We start from the raw sequence: 22,019 nt of genomic DNA on the forward strand, positions 1-22,019 counted from the left end.
TATTTAGTATCTTCATGTATTTAATACCAGGTTATAGAGTTACAGCACAGTGACATGATGTCAACAGTACTCAGCAGAGATGCCAAAGCATCTGTTTGCAGTCTGATGTGTAAGTTTAAATGTACTGGTAAATGTGTAATCTTGAACAGACTCAGGCGTTGCCTGAGTCTGTTTAATGCCTCATCTTCAACGCCTTTACAAGGACTCCAACCTTAGAACTCTCGACTTTTAGCTGATTTTGCGTTGACAAGTTTAACCACCAGACTAACCAGCCAGGTTTATGTATAATATATATGTACAATTTTTTGTATGATTTCCCACAATGAAATCATTCCTTTAGATGACCCAAACATGCAATCACATATTTTTTGGTAAAAAATATAATATAAATAATTAATATTTCAAATAATATTTTAGTCCCCTGAAAAGAATTGTTCACATGTGTTGCAGTGAATGGAAAAATTATGTTAAAAATTACTAGGTCAAGATGTTAAGTTGTAAGATAAAGTAAATATTAAAAAACAAACACTAAATAAAAACATGGTTTTAAAATATTACATTTTTTTATTTAGATCAGAAAAGTTCATCCAATGAACTGAATAAAAGAAAAGTAACAGAAATAATTTATCAGAGTAATATATTTTTTATGAATTCATAAAAGTAACTTATTTTTATTCAAGATAAATTTTTGTATAATTAATCAACAAAGTCCGGTAATAAATTTTCTATTAGATCAAAAGTTTTGAATTTATTTTGATTATTTTTTAAGAGTTTTTATAAGTTGAGTTCTTTTTTGTATGCGTCAAAGGCTTCACCAGTTGGGTCAAATTTTTTCTTAAGTTGTTCCCAGTCATTTGGTCTTTTTTCGATTAAATGACGGATGACCTTTTTTGCTCCTTCCTTTTGTTTATCAGTACATTTTGCACACTTAGTTTTAACTGCGTCTGGAATATGCTCTGTAAAAAAGTGTTGTATGATTAAATTTTCATAATATTAATTATAATACACAGTTTACAAAGAATGATAAAAGCAAAGAAGATATCAGAATGTGACTCCCTTAAGTCTATATAATATATATTAAATTTAATATATATTTAATTAATATATTAAATAAATAACTGACAATGTAGATAATAATTAATATTTTGAGATTAAAACTGATCAGGAGAGAGCATTAACGAACTATTAACAGTAAAATACATGTGATCTAGCCTGGTCTAATACTACTTACCTCCAAAATATGAGGGGAAGTGCTAATTCTCAATGCCACATTGGCACTTAGCAAATTTAATTTTTCTGATATTGAACATTTTATAGATAATAAGATTTAAAGCCAGCGGTAACATTTATAAATATAATTGACATTTATAAATGTTTTATAAAATTTTGCATATTACACTTTTCATTTTATTCTCATTATACATGCTTTTAACTGAGATCTTTATATTAATAGTACAGTTATTTATTTTTGTCTTTGTTTTCTGTAAAATAGTTTGAGCAAAATTATATTGGTTGATCGTTAAACAATATTAAAGATTATTTTTTCTAAAAATTTATTATTATTTCTAAACGTATCAACATTTAAAATATATTTTCTAGAAATACATTTCTTACAAAATTTTGAAGTATCCAGGGGAGAGACTTTTTAGAGGAATTTCTCAACTTAAAAATATTGGTTTATCTTGTTTGATTGTATCTTTCTTTTTTGAATAAGTTGAACTTATTCAACATACCTCTGAACATTAATATTTCTATTTTATTAAAAGCATTTTTTAAATAATAACCAAAATAGAATGAAATGTAAATATGTGATAATATAAAAAGCAGAATTTAAATAAAAATATTGCTAAAATTAAACAGATAAATCTTAACTAAAGAAAATTTATCATTATAGTTAATGATAAATTAATGAAGAGGAAGAAAAAGTTTTTTTTATTTATGATGCATTTTTTTACCAGGAATTCCTGAAAGGGCTTCAAAAATCTTAGTTTTTTCTAATTTAAAAAAGCTTTTTTTTAAACATACAATATACTGAATATGAGTATATTGTAAATTATCAATATCTTATTATCGTATCTTCTAAATTATCAATTTATACTGATTTTCAGATGTATTCTAATTAATTTTCATGATTATTTAGCATAAATGTTTTAATTATTCTTCAATCTTAGTATTGTTAGAAACCCCGAATACATATGTATTAGGGAAGTCATACATAATATTATTTTAAATATATTTAAAATATTTATATTATATTTAAAATCATTTGTTTTGTTTTTATTATATATAGCATTTAAGAGTTTAGATTTCAATTTGAAAATGAAAAAATTGTGTCTACACTCTACCATTCAACATCAATAAAATCATTTTATATCTTTCAAAAACCAAAAATGAGTTAACATCTGTTCATGAAAATTGGTTCAACCATTTTGATTTCAGATTACTACATGGTTTGTATGTGTATACAAATGTATTATAGTGCTTTTTTTTTAAATGAAGCTTTATTTAATAAAACATGTTATAATAATAATAATGTAAGTTAACTTACTTTTAAGTTCTTTTCCATCTGGTGAGCAAGGGCCTTTGTCCAATATACAATCCATATATTGCTTCATAAGCCTTTCATTATTCATTACTTCATCGATATTTATATTATCCCATGCTGCTGTATACTTTTCCTCATCAGCGTAACACATGTACGTAGATACAGATAAGATAGCAAATAAAAATACGACCTTCATGGTTGTAATGAAAACAAGATTATTATTAGTGGTAGGTAGATACTCACAGCTTCAACTGAACTTGTGTAATAAACAGTATACTGCAGTATTCTCTTTTTATATGCAGAACTCATGTACACAATTAAACCTGATAATTGCAGAATTTGGATTTTCCTTGAACCCTAAGATACATAAGGAGGAAGAGAAAATTATTATTATTGTTATTATTAGTTGTAGTAGTAGTAGTAGTAGTAGTGGTGGAGGTGATATTATTCAGATATCTAATTGTCTGTCTATTCTCGTACATCAGAAATAATATAACTCTAACATTCCATATATAATCAACATAATAACTAAAAAATAATAATCGTACTAATAAAAATAGTAGTACTAGTAATAATAATAAATATCATTGTTTGTAAAATTATTATGATATAGGCATAAATAGATAAAGAAAAAAAATACATAAATGTCAATTTATTTTATTAATTTTTGTTGGATCACAGTAAATAATTCACCTAAAAAATTTCTGATAATAGGATAATTCTGAAAAACACTTTTGTGCTGTTTTATTGATTTGATTTTAAAATATCATCTAAAATTTTTGCAATAATTTTATATATTTTTTTTTAATCAATCTTATTTTTTTAAATGGTAATCCATTTGTTGTAAAATGAAAATAAAGTAAAATTAACATTACATATTTGTAGCCTTACATCCTTTTTAACTGTCTTAGGAAGGAATGTTTGGGAGGTATGTTTATGTTCCTCCTGTAGCTCTAACAAATTTTCATGAAGTAGTTTAATGTATTATGATTTGAAGAAAATGAAGTAAAGGATGGTAGATGCAGTTTTTTCTGCATACATATATATATATATAAATTGATTCCAATTTCTTTCAAGTGAAGTTGTCCCTTACCCTTGATTCTTTCCTCTCTAGTAGCTTTTTGTGCAGTTTTGCTAAATGCCCATTGGTTTCATGTTATCATTTCACTTTCAACAGTAACTATTGTTTTCTCAGTGAGTTTTGATAGGGATAGCTCTATTTAAAGACCGATCGGAGAACAATTATTTTTGTAGTTTTCTGATGGCTTTACAAAAAGCACAACTTTGACCTGAAGAACTGGACTGTCAGAACTCAGGTAAAGCTGGACCGTCTTGAGAAAAGATAAAATTGCATTTAAACGGATTAAATTATTTTTTTCTTGACAATTCAATAAATAACCTCAAAGCTTATGAGAAATATCTTGCCTGATCGGCGGATTCTGAACCGATATTCCACGGGTGAAAGGGTAGGACGCTATCGCACCTCCAAGGAAGTTGGAAAAATTATATGTGTTTTTTGAAAAATTATATATTTTTTTTTTCTTTCTTTTTTCGAGATGAAATATATCTAAAAAAACCTTCTCAGTTATGCCAAGAATCATGAATAAAAATTTTGTTGTGTGATTGATCGAATAGTTTCTTCTTTATCCCGAACAAACGCCCTCTTCCTCTTTATGTAATAGTATATAGATTACTGACGGCCGAAAATTTTCTTCCGTACAAGTTTTTGCTTCCATTCAGAATTATGTTAATCGAAGTACTGGGATAGAAAAACGTCTATTGTATCAAACGCGTAAATAAAAATCAATATTTATTAACTTTGTTATTTTTTTGTATCTTAAGAATACGCAAATAAATTTCTCCGTTTTCTAATGACTGATTTAATAGTAAAATTATGATTAGAGTAAATAATTATCAGTTTATTTACCCATATATTTTTTTTAAATATTTTTTTAGATAAATTTAAAACTAAAATACGGGTACTTAGTGTTACACTGAAACTTTACTGAATAAATTATATATGCAATAATATTCTTTATAAGTTAAATCATTTTAACACGAGTTTAAATAATTTAAAAATTAAAGCACTAAGCATGACTGACTGAATCTTGTTTCACGTTTTGGGAATTAATTTTGGGGCCATTATAAAAAAGCCGGCAATTAATTGCAGAACTTTTCCATTTCGGCTACCCCAGTCAAGTCAATTGATTTTTCAGCTGAATCATTTTAAGCTCTCTATTTACATCTTCACCATTAAATAAAAATACCTTTTAATTGAAAAGCAGTAACAAAAATTATGAATTCTTTTTTTACACTTTTTTGTAAAAGTTGATTTGACAGTGGTTTTGGGGTCTGGGGGATTTAAAACGCGAAGATACGTCGAAATTACGACCTTATTGCGAATAAGTCGAATCACGGTACCTATTACAATAGGTACCTATTACAATAGGTACCTTTCTTATAAAATCTACCTAAAAGCACTATATAATAGTTTCAAACGTACAGCCATAATTCTAAATAAAGATGTAATTTTTTGAAAAAATTACTACTAATTTTAGGCTAATTGGTGCGACTTTTCGGCTAATTTGTTTTTCAAGAAATACTAAAGAGCGGACTTTAAAAAAATTATGATTTGTTACATTTTAACTGTGATGGGTAATTTGCGAAACTGGTTTAAACTTAAATAAGTTTTCAAATTTATTTTTAAAATCTAACATATTATTTTTTGTTACTACAGACTACTGAAGTGGGAAAGGCAAAAAATTTATATAGTGGTTTGAAGGCCTAATAACGGAAAAAATATAGACACAAACACCTCCCATTAGCTCCTTTTTCTGTAGCAAAATATAGCTAAATATATATATAAATATAATCACTGTTGTGGGAAAGGGTGAATATTAAACAAAAATTTTGGTAATCTTTGGTCTTGACAGAAAAAAGATTTTGCAAGAAATATTCTTTGATAAAGTGCTCAGTAAAGATATGAAAATCCTTTTGAGAATAGTTGGTATTATTTTTGGAAATGAAGATAAGAAAAATAAAATTCCGTCCATTTTGTAAATTTTATTAGTCTGAACTAAATAAATAACTCTTACAGAACGTGTTTTGGTTGTAACTGAACATTTTTATATAGGACTAAAGGCATCGTAAAATAAAATAAGCTTTACTCTTCACTAGTAGTGGAGTTATCTAGGTAAATCTACCAAAGTTCAATAATTGGTAAAAAAAAGTTCCGGTCGACAGAGCGGTTTCTGAATTTTAAGAGAACTTCTGTTCGTAGAAAAAATATAAATTCGGGTATTTTTAAATTAACCATTTAAACAATTTTATTAAATATAACAATGTTAGCTAATATGGAAAGTAATTAGGAGTTTTCATTCTTTGATAGGATGATAGCTTTTCAGCTTTAAATACAGAAGGTCTCGGGTTTAAATTAGGTTACGCTTCCCATGTTTTCGTATACTAAAAATATCAATCTCTTTCATGCAACTTCCAGTTTATGTGATTTCAGATTCTTGGCCAGTTTCGTACATTATTCACAGAATATTTTTGGAAGAAACGGAACTAATTTTAAGGTTTATTTTGTTGACGAAAGGTTTTATTTTGTTTAATTGCAGTTGACGAAAAATTTCGCTTATTTTTGTTTCAACAGTAACATGAGACTATAGTAAATCTCTTGAGACGTAAATTATACGAAAAGAATAGTGATATTACATGTTTTTTGTATTGGAATATTTTTTAAAAATAATTCCTTGAACTTTGTTTCCTGTAATTTCCGAAAAATTTGTTGTAAAGCACAAAAAATTGGATACGAAACATACATTTTATTTAGGTTTGAAATAATTTTAGTTCGTTAAATTGCCAATAAATAACAAAATTTCTTGAGAATTTAGTTCTGAGAAAACATTGTGTTAGTAAAATCAACTGAAAACAATTATTAATTCAAGATATTCGACTTTTACAAAGACAAAACAAATCTTCTGTTAAACAAGTTGACGTGGCTCTGTGAATTATCTATTTGTTTTCAATTGCTCCTTCAAAAAAATAACTTCTTTTTATTTTTTGAGCAAAAAACATTAGCATTTTTTAAACCACCCGATCAATTTTTTTTTGTTGATATAAAAATAAAATTAATTTTTATTTGATAAAGTAGAATCGTCTAGTGATTTTAAATAATTATATAAAAGTAAAATAATTATGTATTTTTATGTAAAAAGTGTTGAAAAGTAAAATAAAACCAATGTGATTTATTTATTAGATTATTTATTAGATTATTAAATGCATTTATTAATCTTTATTAACTACTTACGTGTTTTAACCAACCATTTTATCAGAAATAAATCACCTGACTGTTACAAGAAAAATAACCTTTTTTTCCGGTATGATTGTTTTATTGAACGTTTAATTCATTGTTAATATATATTATTCTGAATGAATATAGTTAAATAGAATACCCTTTGATGATTTTTTTATGAAAGCTAATTTTATCCTCTTTAAGATCGTCTATACTTCCTTCCATTACTAAATAAATTAACTAAACTTGTACCTACTTAATTCTCTCCCACATAAGACTCTCTCATCTCTCTTGCACTCTCTCTCTAATTTTAATAATAATCAACCACAAAATATTCTCTTCTTTGAATTCTTTATACTTCTGGTTTTGCAGTCTGGTGTGTAAGTTTAAAAGTACTGGTAAATGTGTAATCTTGAACAGACTCAGGCCATCCACTCCTGAGACGTGTGGTTAATTGAGACCAAACCTGCAAATAACCTGTGGAGGTCGGAAGCACCCAGGTGCACACAAGATCAGTGATGTATCTGGGTGTCTGGTTGGAAAAGTCCTGCCAATTCTCAGCCCACGTGAAGGAGGCGGTCAAGAAGGAGTGGTAGCCAAACTTTCAAGGCTGATTAGCAACACGAGGGACCCCCGGGCGGGAAAGCGGAGGCTCATCCTCTCAGTTGCCACATCGACGTTTCTGTACGCAGCGCCGGTGGTCGGAGGCTGTGAACATCTAGAGGAATGAGTCAAAGCTGACCGCCCAACAGAAAAGAGGACTGTTGGGGATAGCCTCAGCGTATCGAACGGTGTCGGAGATGCGGCTGAGGTTATTGCGGGGGTCCCCTCCGATAAAGCTAAGGGTGCAACAACTGCAGAAGAAGAAAGGAGTAATGGCGAAGAAAGACTTCTGGGAGGAGCTTTTACGGGATTGGCAGGAAAGATGGACGTCCTCCACGAAGGGACAATGGACGAGAAGACTTGTTCCGGACATCAGGCCATGGGTCCGGCGGGGATTTGGAGAGGTGGGTTTTCTACCTTACCCAGTTCCTGTCGGGCCATGGAGACTTCATGGCGTATCTCCACAGGTTTGGGAAGAGAGTGATTCCCCAGAATGCTTGTACTGTACCGAGGTAGATACCGCACACCACACCATCTTTGAATGCGTACGGTGGGACCACGTGAGGAGATGGATGGGGCTCATGTGCTTAACGGCAGACAATGTGGTGGGGTACATGCTCCGGGGAAGACGTGAGTGGGGCGCCGTGGAGTCTCTGGTGTCCCAAATACTACGGAACAAGGAGGAAGAACAGCGTAGAATTGAGGAAGCACTACGAGGGCAGTGACCTCTTGAAATTGCAAGCAGTCACTGTAAATATAAATATAAATTATATAAGACAATGGATTAAAGTAAAAAAAATTACAAATAAATGAAGTTGTAAGACTGCAGCTGGAAAACTGAAACTAAAAAGAAATTAATTAATGCAAGAGTTATTTTTTGTTTTATTTTTTACACCCAAATTTCCCAATTTTTGTAATATCAGGCAGATTCATTGCAGAATTTTAGGGCAAATGCCCTTTCTTTTCTAACACCAATATACTAGAAGAAATGTGGTACAAGAATTTTTTTTATAAAAAAATGTGATTCTTGACCAGGATTAAAAAATGGAACTATTTTGATGAAATATAAATATGCTACCATTTTGACTCAGAAAATGAAAGAGTAGTTTAAGTACACTACAAAAATATAAGAGTAAGACATGTAATTTTTGATAATTAAAATTTGTCTTTGATTATAATATTTACAGCATTCTTATATCTATAATACATACTTTTTACAAAAAAATAACAAAAACAGAAAAAAAAAAATAAAAGTAAAAAAATAACTTCTTTGATTTATCCTAATGAGTTAAATTGTCTTTTTTTTACCACCCATCTATTTACTTGATGGGTGGTAAATTTACCCATCTTTTACTTGAAACTCACTGTTTCTGCAAGGTGTGATTTGAAGTTTTAAGACTGGGCTTGTAATTTCAAAAAGGGAATTCTTACAGACTATTGCAATGGATCACCTTCAAAGTAATCCCCTTCTGACAGGACACAGAGACTCCATATTTTGATTAGACATCCTCACCTTTTGATTTATTTAACTGAATGGAAGATATTCAGTCAATTCTTACTTTCTGCATTGGCAATTTTAAGCATTGTTTAATGTTACATCTTTTTGTCTTTTTTTTTTTTAACTATACTTCATTTTTGTTTGTCCTAAGGATTTCCACCAAACACATTTCTCCCAGAATTATTCTCTTAAAATCTGAATCTAAAGAAATCTACCCAGTCTGATGAGTTCTATTTTTAATAGGGTTTTTCTTAACAGGAGCTACAGTTACCTACGTTAAAGTAATTTTAAAAGATCATTACTAATATCAACTAAGGCATCACAGCACTGAATATCTGGATTAAGCAATGTTAACATGTTTATTTTAAAATTTCTTAAAATTAAAATCCTCTTTCAATGGTTAATTAGTCAAATTGATTTATTAAATTCTCTTAAAATACTAATTAGTGATCTAAAATTATAGGACATGATTAACTGCTCTAGATTTAAGAATTGATCGGACCTATTAGTATGAAGAGATGACAAATAAATTCAAATAAAATAACTTTTCGCAGGAGTTCACTATTCAAGTGACTGGCAGTTCTTGTAATTTGCAATACAGAATGATCTGGTTCTAGTAATTATTTTGCTAGTTTATAAAATTATTTCTTGTCTTTTATAATAACTCATTTACTTGCTATCAATGATCATATTTCTCCCCCGCTAATGCTTTTTTTATGTTGCGTATTGAATTTTGTAGAATGATTTAAGTTAGAACATGTATTTGTGTTTTTTGAATAATTTGTAATGGTATAAATTGTTTTAAGATTTCAATTGGTAAGGTTAGCTTAATTATAATTATAATTATAATTAAAATTAATTAAGCATTGTATTTTATTATAATAATAATAAAAAAGTGATTGATCATACAATCACATTTTTATTAAATGTGATTGTATGATCATTTTATGATTTATGATCATTAAATATTACCAGTATTATTTTTAAATTTTAACTATTGTCAATAAGGGTAGGTTTTATTACTATCATTATTGTTTATTTTTTTATTATTTATGCATTTATATCATGGAAAATATTTTTATTTAATTATTTATTCTTTTTTTATTTTGAGATGTTTCAATTTCTATACTAGGTTTTAGGAGACCCAGCAAGTAAAACAAATCAATATCTAAATATATAATAACTTATTTCTCAACTTTGTCACATTTTATTAACTTTATTCACTCTTTATTTTAAAAATGAGTTTCTCTCTTAGCAATGGTTACTTATCATTCATAATTACTTCCAAATCACTGGTTGTTTTTTGTGAAAGAAGGTTGTCTTCAGTTGTCATTACTGCAATTCCTGTATTGCTTCTTTGACAATATGAAAATCAATAGGAACAGACAATATCCCTGTCTCATTCCTGAATCAGAGCTCACCTTTCTTCATATTAAACTCTTATAGTTTCTATCTGATCCTCATATAAATTTTAAATAACTACTCTTTCCATATGCTTAAGTCTAAATTTTCATACAATTTTAAACATTTTATTTCATTCTGTAATAGCAATAGATGAACTAGTCTTGATCTAGATCAAGAATATACTAGAATAGGGGGATCAGTTCCTATGATTTTGTTTCTTAAGTTGTTCAGAACTGTATCAAATTCAGATCTTAATACAGTTATCATTGAAATCATTATCCATTTATTTTTCTTCCTCTAGCACTTTATTAAATCTTTCTCTTGTACACAATTCTTCTCTGAACTTAGAAAAATCTTTGTTACAGAGAAAATAGAGTTAATAATCTTTACCACTGACACCTATACATTTCTCCAAAATCTTATTTTCTGTAAGCCATGTTTAACTTTCCAGTAACCATATTTTCCTCCTCGTCATATATTATTTGCATATCATCATTTTAGTATATTTCACATTATACATGGTTTTCGATTATTATTACTTTCTTACCCAGTATCTTCTGTCTTGAGCTAAATATTTTTTTTTTTTACTCCTATTCATTACTAATTGAATCTTCTTTTGTTGAAAGAAGATTCAATCAAGATTCAAATGACCAACCAACTAAAGTCTTTTGACTTACAATTATTTTGGTTAGGACACACACATAATCCATGTCTTATATAGTCTTACATTTTTTAAAGTTTTACCAGCCCAGATTCTCTTTTATTTCTTTGAACCAACCCATACTCATCAAATATTCTCCCTTACTGTCCTTCTATTAGTATAACATTTCATTCTACCATTACTATCAAATTCCTTTTTGATTTCCTTTTTGATCTGGTCATCTATTTTTTCATATATGTAGCGTTTCTACTCTTCATCTTCTGTTGAGGTTGGATATAAATCTGCACTATTGTTAAAGGTTTGGGCTATAAATATTTATACTGACTAAAATTATTCTTTCTCTGTACTGTATCTTTCTACTGTATTCTTTCTCTTTGCTTTGTATTCTTATTACTTATCCTGCTACTCTAGCATTTTTTTATTTTATAACTTGCAAACAAATAATCTTGTTCATCTTTCCATTTCATCTCAATAATTTCTACCATATCCGTCTTAAATCTATTCATTTCTTCTTTTAAATTACTTTACTTTCATATTTAATTAAAACTATATCAATCTGAATTCTGACTTGAAGAATGTAATAATTGTTATATTTTATGATCAGCTTCTCTTGAGTTGTTGATATCTGGAGATTGAATGGGAACTATTTTACATAACATATCTGTTATGTTCACAAATTGAACAGTAACATAACTTGAGGAATAAAGAAAAAGAATGAGGAAAACATTTCATTTTAACTTATAGTTGCATTTTTTTTTCTCTATTTATATATATATATTTATATATATATATTTTAGTTGATTGTAAATTCAGCACAGAGTTTCCCATCTCAAAAGCCTCTCTCTTTGTCCTGCCAGTTATGATTTAGCAGTGCTCTTCCTACCATGGTCTGATGGCCTCCATTACACTAGCCATCTATTTCCTAATCACTTCTCTTCTTCTTCTCTTTACAATTCAAAACAACATATTTGTCCATCTATTTTCATACATTCTTGATAGATATCATACCATTTTAATCTTTCTTCTCAATATTCTCTATTATTGTACCAGTTACATTCATCTCTCTCCTAATTTCCTCATTTTGTACATGATCCAGTATTGAAACTTGAAACCCCACAGCTTCTCCAAAAATCCAACTGAGCAGCTAAAATTTTCTGTTTGTTCCTTTATGTTATCCACTATGTTTCAGCACCAACCTGAGTACACTTATTTAACCTGAGTCTCATTTCCTTAGATCACAGAATTCAATTCAACAGCTGCTTGTCTCTTTCACCTTGCACAATTCTATCTTCTGTTTATTTTTATCACCTTGCACAACTCTATCTGCTGTTTATTTTTATCACCTTGCACAATAAATAAACTCATAAACTCATCGCATAACTCAATTACTTATCCTTCTATTTGCAAATTTTGTCATTCCACTCCTAATTGATAAATACTTAGTTTTATTAAGTCTTTCAATTTCCTCATCATGTATTCTATATCATATACTCTATATGATAACTGTTTTGTCATCCACAAACAGAAAGATATGCTGGTAGTCTATCCCACATTAATTCCTCTCAAGGCACATTTTGATTCACATTCCTTAAAACTTCAATATAAACCTTAAATAAAGTTGGAAACATACAGCAACTCTGTTGAAGGTCTTTAATTATTTCAGTTTCAGATGAACAACTAGTTCCAAGCTTTATAAAAGAAATTCACCTTTCATATAATGACGACTTGGAGGAGGATTCTTGGTATTTTACCATCCAGTGTATCAAAATTTTATGTTGTGGAAAAGTATTGTAGGCTTTTTGTAATTTCACATTCCTTGTCACCCTTTTTTTCAATACTTTTTCTGTATAAAAATGTTCACATGACCATTCAACAGTAAATTCACTTTGATCATCTGAGGTCCTTATCACTCTTTTTAATATATTTTTAAATATATACACTAATATCTGTTATCACTCATTAATATAACACACATTAGTGTAGATATTTACATTAGTGTAACAGACATTTAGCAGATATTAGTGTAATGTTACACTAATGTCTGTTATTACGCGTTTTAATATATTTTTAACACACCCATACTGTAATAAGACATTAATGCAAACGTTAGTGTAATGTTACACTAATAATGTAATACATGCCCATACAACCTTCCAACTGTCTGTTACACTAATCATTGTAATAATTTAGGCAGCCAGCCTTCTTTCCTTTAATCATTATCAGAGTATTAAATGCCAATTTTCATTCATTTGGAATTTTGTTACCTTCAAATAAACGCTTATGATTTCCCATATAAATTCTTCTTTTCTTCCTCTAATCTTTCTACTGCTAGGCTCCACCAACTACTAGACCTATGCGGGAAATCCACTTCACAAAGAGACTCCATTGCTTCTCTATGTAATACAGTTTTTAGCCATTCATACATTTCAGCCACACTACTCATCACACCACCCTTCATTTTGGAAGCCAGCCATAATTTAAACAGAAATTCAATAGATCCTTACTTCAACAGTTCCACCTTATATCTCGCACTAGTTGTGAACCTTTGTCAAGTTACTCTCTTTGTTTTGATGATCTATTTACAAAAGACATATAAGGAATATAAACCATTGGCCACAATAAATAATGATCACTAAATCATGATGTCCCCTAAACGATCATTTATTTCCGAGGCTCATCTTTGAAATTTTTTGCAAATCCAATATTATTGATGACGTGGTACAGACCCATTGCTCTAACTGCTATTCTGGAGGATCAGGTGATTTATTTTTTATATAGGGTTTTTTCCCATAGACTTAAACAAACACCAAACTGAAAGGTAGCAAATACTGGAGTTTGTCCACCCAGGGTATTTTATTTCCTCAATACCCTCCAACCAAAGCTGACAAATGTACTCATCACCAGGGGTGGCCTCTGATAGCAGTTCCAGCAACAGCCATGGGATTATTATATTACTTTCACAAAATATTCAAAGCCTAAAATTGAAAGTTTTAAGTTTATTTTTCAAAATTTGTTAAGTATCAATTAATTGGCACTCTCAGAAATTGCTGGATGTTCATTTTGAGGAATTATTTTTTCTGACCTTTGCAGAGATACACTTGCTACTTTGTCCACTTGCTATGGTAGTTAGAATAAGCCAATTTTTTTCAATGATTTAGGTAATATAAAACAAGAGATTAAGACAATAATAGTCTTAATAACAAAAGTTAATTTGAAATGTTGGTTTTGATAAGCCATATTGCATTAAATGATTAGGGTTCTCATTAATGAAAACCAGTGGATTTATCTGCCGAAACTCAAGAAGGAAGTATTTCAGGGTTGACAATATGTTGTTGTTGTTGTTGTTCTTAAGATATGAATCTTCTTAAGATTCATATCATTCCTCTATATTGTTAGGTTATATTTAAATTCTATTAAATAAATCACCAAGTATATAGGTAAGTGATGACTTATCTCTATACTTTGTATGGTGATTTATTTAATAGAATTTAAATATATTATTAAAATTTCATGTATTATTTCATCAGTACTTTCCCCTAACAATGCTAAACAATTACTAAATAACAATACAATATTCCTTCTTTGGATGTATTGTGTATTTCTCCTTTTGTCACATTTCATTAGCTTTGTTTACTGTTATTTATTTTCAATCTGAATTTCTCTCTCTACATTAGATTCCATGCTGTTTAAATTTTCTTCTAATCCATTTTTGATGTCTGTCAAAAGAAGAATGCCAAATTGGCCATCTTTTATAAAGTATATGTTGATAAATTTACAATTTTTTCAAGTTATTAGTGTTCTAATATTTCTCTGTAATATTTTTGGTGTTATTCTCTTATTACTCTGTAATTGTTTAATTAAAGAAGTGCACTATTAATTGTAATTAATATAACAATTGCATTAATTATTATAATTAAACAATTACTTGACCTATTCATATTTTCCATTTTATGTATTTCATATTTAAAAACGCTGATAAAAGTAGCAGTAATAGGCCCAAATGATATGATGGTTTTGTTACTGTATAATCTTTGTAATATATAAATGCAAAATATTTTAGCTGAATTAGATTGCATCCTTCCTAACTCCTTCCATTTGCTTTATTGTGTTATTTATATTTTGTTGTTTTTCAAACTTTTTTTTAATAAAATAAACTGCAGCTTTATAAATATTTTCCTTATAGTCCCCCCCCCCCCCCAGCTGAATTAAGTATAAATGCAGCTCCAACGGGTTCCATCGCCTCAAACTACTTCAGCAGAAATCAAGGTTCCACCCAGAGAGCCAGGACTCAGTCTTTTGATTAGTTGCCGTGCCTCAAATGAAGGAACCCCCCAAGGGATCCCTCCACTGGGATTATGGTCTTTATGATTTGCCTCTAGTGAGGAACCCCCAGAGGGATCCTCCACCAGGAATATGGTCTTACCTTCCCCACCGCCTTGCCTTTAATGGGGATCCCCATGAAGGGATCCCCCACTGGGACTACAGTCTTATTTACCCACCCATGGCTCTGCCAGGAGTCCCTGTCACTCATCGGTGATGAAACTCCAAAGCATCAAACCCTTCCTGGATGAGGCTATTCTTCCCTGGAGTCACCATAATTCTATGCTCCACGAGTACAATTCACTTCCAGTAAACACATGAGTTTGAATTTGAAGTAAACTTTTGTTTATACCTATTTTACTTACTTGTAATAATGACTGAATATTTTTGTCAGTTTGAAAAGACAAACTCTTATGTCTGAGAAGAGTTAAAACATAGGGTTGCACTGAACAGGTTGAAAAATATGAAATAGAGATTCTCTATCAACTGGAATATCATAAAGTGTGATGTGGCACAAGGTAAAGCTGTATACATAATACTTGGTAGGTTCTCTATAAAATAAGTGTACCAATAATTGTCACAAAGTAGAAGCATCCTGCTTTTCTTGTGAAAGGTTCTATATTGAAATCTCAGCTAGGGCTGGCATTTTTCACTGTTAACAGAACCATTACAAGGTCTTCTCCCATTATAAACAAAAAGTATAGTGTAAAAATAATATAGTATGGTACAGTATAGGTAGTCAGATTCTGTCGCTGTGTCAATATGAATAAATAAATCATCTTTGTTCCTTATATCATTTAGTGTTGGTTACCTGCTAGAGGCATGGTCAACTTGTGACTACAGAAATATATTAATAGCTGAGAGAACGAGTTCTTGTTCCTTCAATGTATATTTATGAATTATAACAATAAAACATTTTTATGAATTTGCACACAGTAACAAGGTAATTAACAACCATTTAATCCACTACTCATATAGTATGATACATGGAGATAAATTTTGTATTAACAAACTTTTGAAAATATTTCTACTGTATTTGTAGAAATGTTTATGCAAAACTTCAACAGAAACTAACAAGCACGAAAATATAATTAAAATACAAATAAGATAATGGCATTTTTATAAATGTTTTTATAGTTAAGATGATATGAAAAGTATTAAATTTAAAATTTTGATTTTGAATTAAATATTTTTTTCTTAAGCAGTAATGTTATATAAGGTGATCCAAACACTTAATTTGTAAATTGCATGTAAGTAACAAATATTAATTATGTTTTTATTGTTTTCTTATAATGTTTCTTTGCATTCCTTTGTAAGTTTATAATAAGATATAAATAAGTAAATGGCGTTATCTAGGAAAAATAATTAATCACCCTACATTTAAAACATAAAATTGCAGCAAAAATCTTCTTATTGATTTTAAGCTAGTAATCTAATTGTCATGTGAGAATCTAGTTTAATTTTGCAAATTTTAGCTTATGGTTAATAAATTACTATAACAAGATCTATTAAATTTTTAATTAAATGTGCTAGTTAAACTAAAAGATTTACTTCATTTGTAAAGATACTTTATCCCCCAAGTGTAGGTCTGCCAGTCCAGTCAATGTTTTGTTAGTTCATCTTGAAAAGATTGATCATAATTCAGGATGACAGCTGGAGTACCTATTCTAGTATCTATTTCAAGTTACATAAACTTTTATATAGGTGCTGGAAATTTATATTAATAATACTGAAGTGATTTGTTGAACCTATACTTCTGATAGCAATCCAAAGTTAATGAGAGGGCAATACTATATTACATATGATATTTTCTTGGTATGTCAATATAAACTGAAATAAGTTATATGATACACAGCCTCTGCATTTTTATTTGGTAGTATTTGGACTACAATATTCTAAAAAAAATGCTTCTAAAAAAAATAATTGTGAAGAAAACAGAGAACATATTAAGTTGAGAAATGTAGAATTAAAATTTGGCAATGAAATTGAAGTACTTGAGGTGTTCTGAGGCTGAAACAGTTGACAATGATGCCAAGGATCCAGACTTTGTATTAGATCATAAAGGTGATGAAAAAATTGATACTTCAAACGAAACTGATGACTACTGAATTTGGTTTAATTCTTTTCATCTGACTCAAGTGAGACACTGTTAAAGTCCAAGATTCTGGAAGTGAGTCATGTGCACCATTATTTTTTCATAGAAAGAAAAAAGTAGAATTTAGATGGAATACAGAACCAACCAAAAAAATGCTGCTGTTAGAACATCAGCACATAAAGTTTTAAGAGGTTTAATTATATTGATGAATTTAGCAAAAAATAACTTTGACAATGATGCTAAAAGTAGTGATAAAAATCAATATAATTTAGATTATTTTACTTTTTACATGAATCATTTAATTTTTTGTTGTATAAATTTTGATATAGTTTAGTTTGAAAAAAATGTTTTTGACATAAGTCAGATTTTTATAATGAGAAAATATAGCAGGAGGAGCAGCTTTTCAAAAGTGATTTAAGTCACGCCTTACCAACTGTAAATAGGCATTTGAAATTTCATCTTTTGATAGATTTACACATGTAATAGAAGGTCTTCACTACATTTACTACATTTACTACTTCATTTACTTACTACACAAGATGTAGTATGTAAAGTGCCTCGGGCACCATTGGGACACCAAGATTTGAAATGTCTTAGGTTTTACTGGGAGACAAAATTTCTTGGAATGATCAAATTGATTTCATTTGTGAAGAAATCAAATATTAATGATTTTCTCTGAAGCGCATTAATAAAACTATTACTCAAAGTCAGAATGAACTTTCAAGACAGAAGTGGGCTGTCAGAACATCGGCGCTCATAAATATGAATTATTAAGCGTGATATTTAGAAAATTAAAAATGTTAACTTATCTATGTTTGTATTTATGAATGTGCTACTTTTTAACAAAAATGATTTATTTTTAAAAAATTTGATATTCTCCGATATCAACCCAAATTTTTTTGTGTAACTCAACACAATTCTTTAATTTATGAAAAAAGTTAAAATATTTTAAAATGCCCTAAATTCCCTGTATCTAAGTTCAACATATACATAAATATAAGCTGAAATAATTTTCATTAAAGTCTGCTGAATTGTATATTGTTTTCTATATTTAGTATCTTCATGTATTTAATACCAGGTTATAGAGTAACAGCACAGTGACATGATGTCAACAGTACTCAGCAGAGATGCCAAGGCATCTGTTTGCAGTCTGATGTGTAAGTTTAAAAGTACTGGTAAATGTGTAATCTTGAACAGACTCAGGCAACGCCTGAGTCTGTTCAAGATTACACATTTACCTCATCTTCATGCGGTACATCTTCAACGCCTTCAAGGACTCCAACCTTAGAACTCTCGACTTTTAGCTGATTTTGCGTTGACAAGTTTAACCACCAGACTAACCAGCCAGGTTTATGTATAATATATATGTACAATTTTTTGTATGATTTCCCACAATGAAATCATTCCTTTAGATGACCCAAACATGCAATCACATATTTTTTGGTAAAAAATAAAAAATATAATAATAATAATAATATAATAATATAATAATATAAATAATTAATATTTCAAATAAAATTGTAGTCCCCTGAAAAGAATTGTTCACATGTGTTGCAGTGAATGGAAAAATTATGTTAAAAATTACTAGGTCAAGATGTTAAGTTGTAAGGGAAAGTAAATATTAAAAAACAAACACTAAATAAAAACATGGTTTTAAAATATTACATTTTTTTATTTAGATCAGAAAAGTTCATCCAATGAACTGAATAAAAGAAAAGTAACAGAGATAATTTATCAGAGTAATATATTTTTTATGAATTCATAAAAGTAACTTATTTTTATTCAAGATAAATTTTTGTATAATTAATCATCAAAGTCAGGTAATAAATTTTCTATTAGATCAAAAGTTTTGAATTTATTTTGATTATTTTTTAAGAGTTTTTATAAGTTGAGTTCTTTTTTGTATGCGTCAAAGGCTTCACCAGTTGGGTCAAATTTTTTCTTAAGTTGTTCCCAGTCATTTGGTCTTTTTTCGATTAAATGACGGATAACCTTTTTTGCTCCTTCCTTTTGTTTATCAGTACATTTTGCACACTTAGTTTTAACTGCGTCTGGAATATGCTCTGTAAAAAAGAGTGTTGTATGATTAAATTTTCATAATATTAATTATAATACACAGTTTACAAAGAATGATAAAAGCGAAGAAGATATCAGAATAAGACTCCCTTAAGTCTATATAATATATATTAAATTTAATATATATTTAATTTATATATTAAATAAATAACTGACAATGTAGATAATAATTAATATTTTGAGATTAAAACTGATCAGGAGAGAGCATTAACGAACTATTAACAGTAAAATACATGTGAACTAGCCTGGTCTAATACTACTTACCTCCAAAATATGAGGGCAAGTGCTAATTCTCAATGCCACATTGGCACTTAGCAAATTTAATTTTTCTGATATTGAACATTTTATAGATAAGATTTAAAGCCAGCGGTAACATTTATAAATATAATTGACATTTATAAATGTTTTATAAAATTTTGCATATTACACTTTTCATTTTATTCTCATTATACATGCTTTTAACTGAGATCTTTATATTAATAGTACAGCTATTTATTTTTGTCTTTGTTTTCTGTAAAATAGTTTGTCCTTTGTTGTTTGAAATTATCTAATCCTAAATATTTTAATAAGTATGTGATGAAGCAAAATTATATTGGTTGATCTTTAATCAATATTTAAAGATTATTTTTTCTATAAATGTATTACATCTAAACGTATCAACATTTAAAATATATTTTCTAGAAATGCATTTCTTACAAAATTTTGATGTATCCAGGGGAGAGACTTTTTAGAGGAATTTCTCAACTTAAAAATATTGGTTTATCTTGTTTGATTGTATCTTTCTTTTTTGAATAAGTTAAACTTATTCAACATACCTCTGAACAATTAATATTTCTATTTTATTAAAAGCATTTTTTAAATAATAACCAAAATAGAATGAAATGTAAATATGTGATAATATAAAAAGCAGAATTTAAATAAAAATATTGCTAAAATTAAACAGATAAATCTAACTAAAGAAAATTTATCATTACAGTTAATTTAAAACAATTAAATTATGACAGCACATTTATTTATTAATGAAGAGGAAGAAAAAGTTTTTTTTATTTATGATGCATTTTTTTACCAGGAATTCCTGAAAGGGCTTCAAAAATCTTAGTTTTTTCTAATTTAAAAAAGCTTTTTTTTAAACATACAATATACTGAGTATGAGTATATTGTATTAAAATCAAAGGATTAAAAAGGATTAAAATTTTATAAAATATTAACTAATATGATATTAATAACAATAATTTTGTTGTTATCTTTAGAGAGACTGATCTCTAAAAAAATATTTTTTCTAAATTAGTTTCAAACTACTTTTTTTAAAACAAATTTATTATTGATCTACATATTTTTTATAATTATTATTAATCTTCTAAATTATCAATTTATACTGATTTTCAGATTTATTCTAATTAATTTTCATGATTATTTAGCATAAATGTTTTTTAATTATTCTTCAATCTTAGTATTGTTAGAAACCCCGAATACATAATATGTATTAGGGAAGTCATACATAATATTATTTTAAATATATTTAAAATATTTATATTATATTTAAAATCATTCGTTTTGTTTTCATTTTATATAGCATTTAAGAGTTTAGATTTCAATTTGAAAATGAAAAAATTGTGTCTACACTCTACCATTCAACATCAATAAAATCATTTTATATCTTTCAAAAACCAAAAATGAGTTAACATGTGTTCATGAAAATTGGTTCAACCATTTTGATTTCAGATTACTACTTATGGTTTGTATGTGTATACAAATGTATTATAGTGCTTCTGGATAATATAAAAAAGTTGTTTTTTTTTTTAAATGAAGCTTTATTTAAAAAATGTTATAATAATAATGTAAGTTAACTTACTTTTAAGTTCTTTTCCATCTGGTGAGCAAGGGCCTTTGTCCAATATACAATCCATATATTGCTTCATAAGCCTTTCATTATTCATTACTTCATCGATATTTATATTATCCCATGCTGCTGTATACTTTTCCTCATCAGCGTAACACATGTACGTAGATACAGATAAGATAGCAAATAAAAATACGACCTTCATTGTTGTAATGAAAACAAGATTATTATTAGTGGTAGGTAGATACTCACAGCTTCAACTGAACTTGTGTAATAAACAGTATACTGCAGTATTCTCTTTTTATATGCAGAACTCATGTACACAATTAAACCTGATAATTGCAGAATTTGGATTTTCCTTGAACCCTAAGATACATAAGGAGGAAGAGAAAATTATTATTATTGTTATTATTAGTTATAGTAGTAGTAGTAGTAGTAGTAGTAGTAGTAGTAGTAGTAGTAGTAGTAGTAGTAGTAGTGGTGGAGGTGATATTATTCAGATATCTAATTGTCTGTCTATTCTCGTACATCAGAAATAATATAACCCTAACGTTCCGTATATAATCAACATAATAACTAAAAAATAATAATCATACTAATAAAAATAGTAGTACTAGTAATAATAATAAATATCATTGTTTGTAAAATTATTATGATATAGGCATAAATAGATAAAGAAAAAA

At 28.5% G+C, this 22,019-nt stretch overlaps 2 protein-coding genes and 1 long non-coding RNA gene across 3 annotated transcripts in view; 1 reads left to right on the forward strand and 2 right to left on the reverse strand.

Annotated features, from left to right (window-relative positions):
- Positions 1 to 22,019, forward strand: part of LOC142320869 (uncharacterized) — a 436,047-nt gene that overhangs the window by 100,087 nt on the left and 313,941 nt on the right. The window lies entirely within an intron of this gene.
- On the reverse strand, positions 545 to 2,824 carry LOC142321496 (ejaculatory bulb-specific protein 3-like). The gene is made up of 2 exons (XM_075359627.1): positions 2,549 to 2,824; positions 545 to 956 (listed from the first exon to the last, which is right to left on the reverse strand). The coding sequence occupies exons 1-2, from the start codon at positions 2,739 to 2,741 to the stop codon at positions 775 to 777; spliced, it is 375 nt and encodes a 124-aa protein (XP_075215742.1). The 5' UTR covers positions 2,742 to 2,824; the 3' UTR covers positions 545 to 774.
- On the reverse strand, positions 19,072 to 21,592 carry LOC142321497 (ejaculatory bulb-specific protein 3-like). Its single transcript, XM_075359628.1, has 2 exons — positions 21,349 to 21,592; positions 19,072 to 19,483 (listed from the first exon to the last, which is right to left on the reverse strand). Exons 1-2 carry the CDS (start codon positions 21,539 to 21,541, stop codon positions 19,302 to 19,304), a joined length of 375 nt encoding a protein of 124 aa, XP_075215743.1. The 5' UTR covers positions 21,542 to 21,592; the 3' UTR covers positions 19,072 to 19,301.

Source organism: Lycorma delicatula, chromosome 3, assembly GCF_047948215.1.
Source record: "Lycorma delicatula isolate Av1 chromosome 3, ASM4794821v1, whole genome shotgun sequence".
Taxonomy (NCBI): domain Eukaryota; kingdom Metazoa; phylum Arthropoda; class Insecta; order Hemiptera; family Fulgoridae; genus Lycorma; species Lycorma delicatula.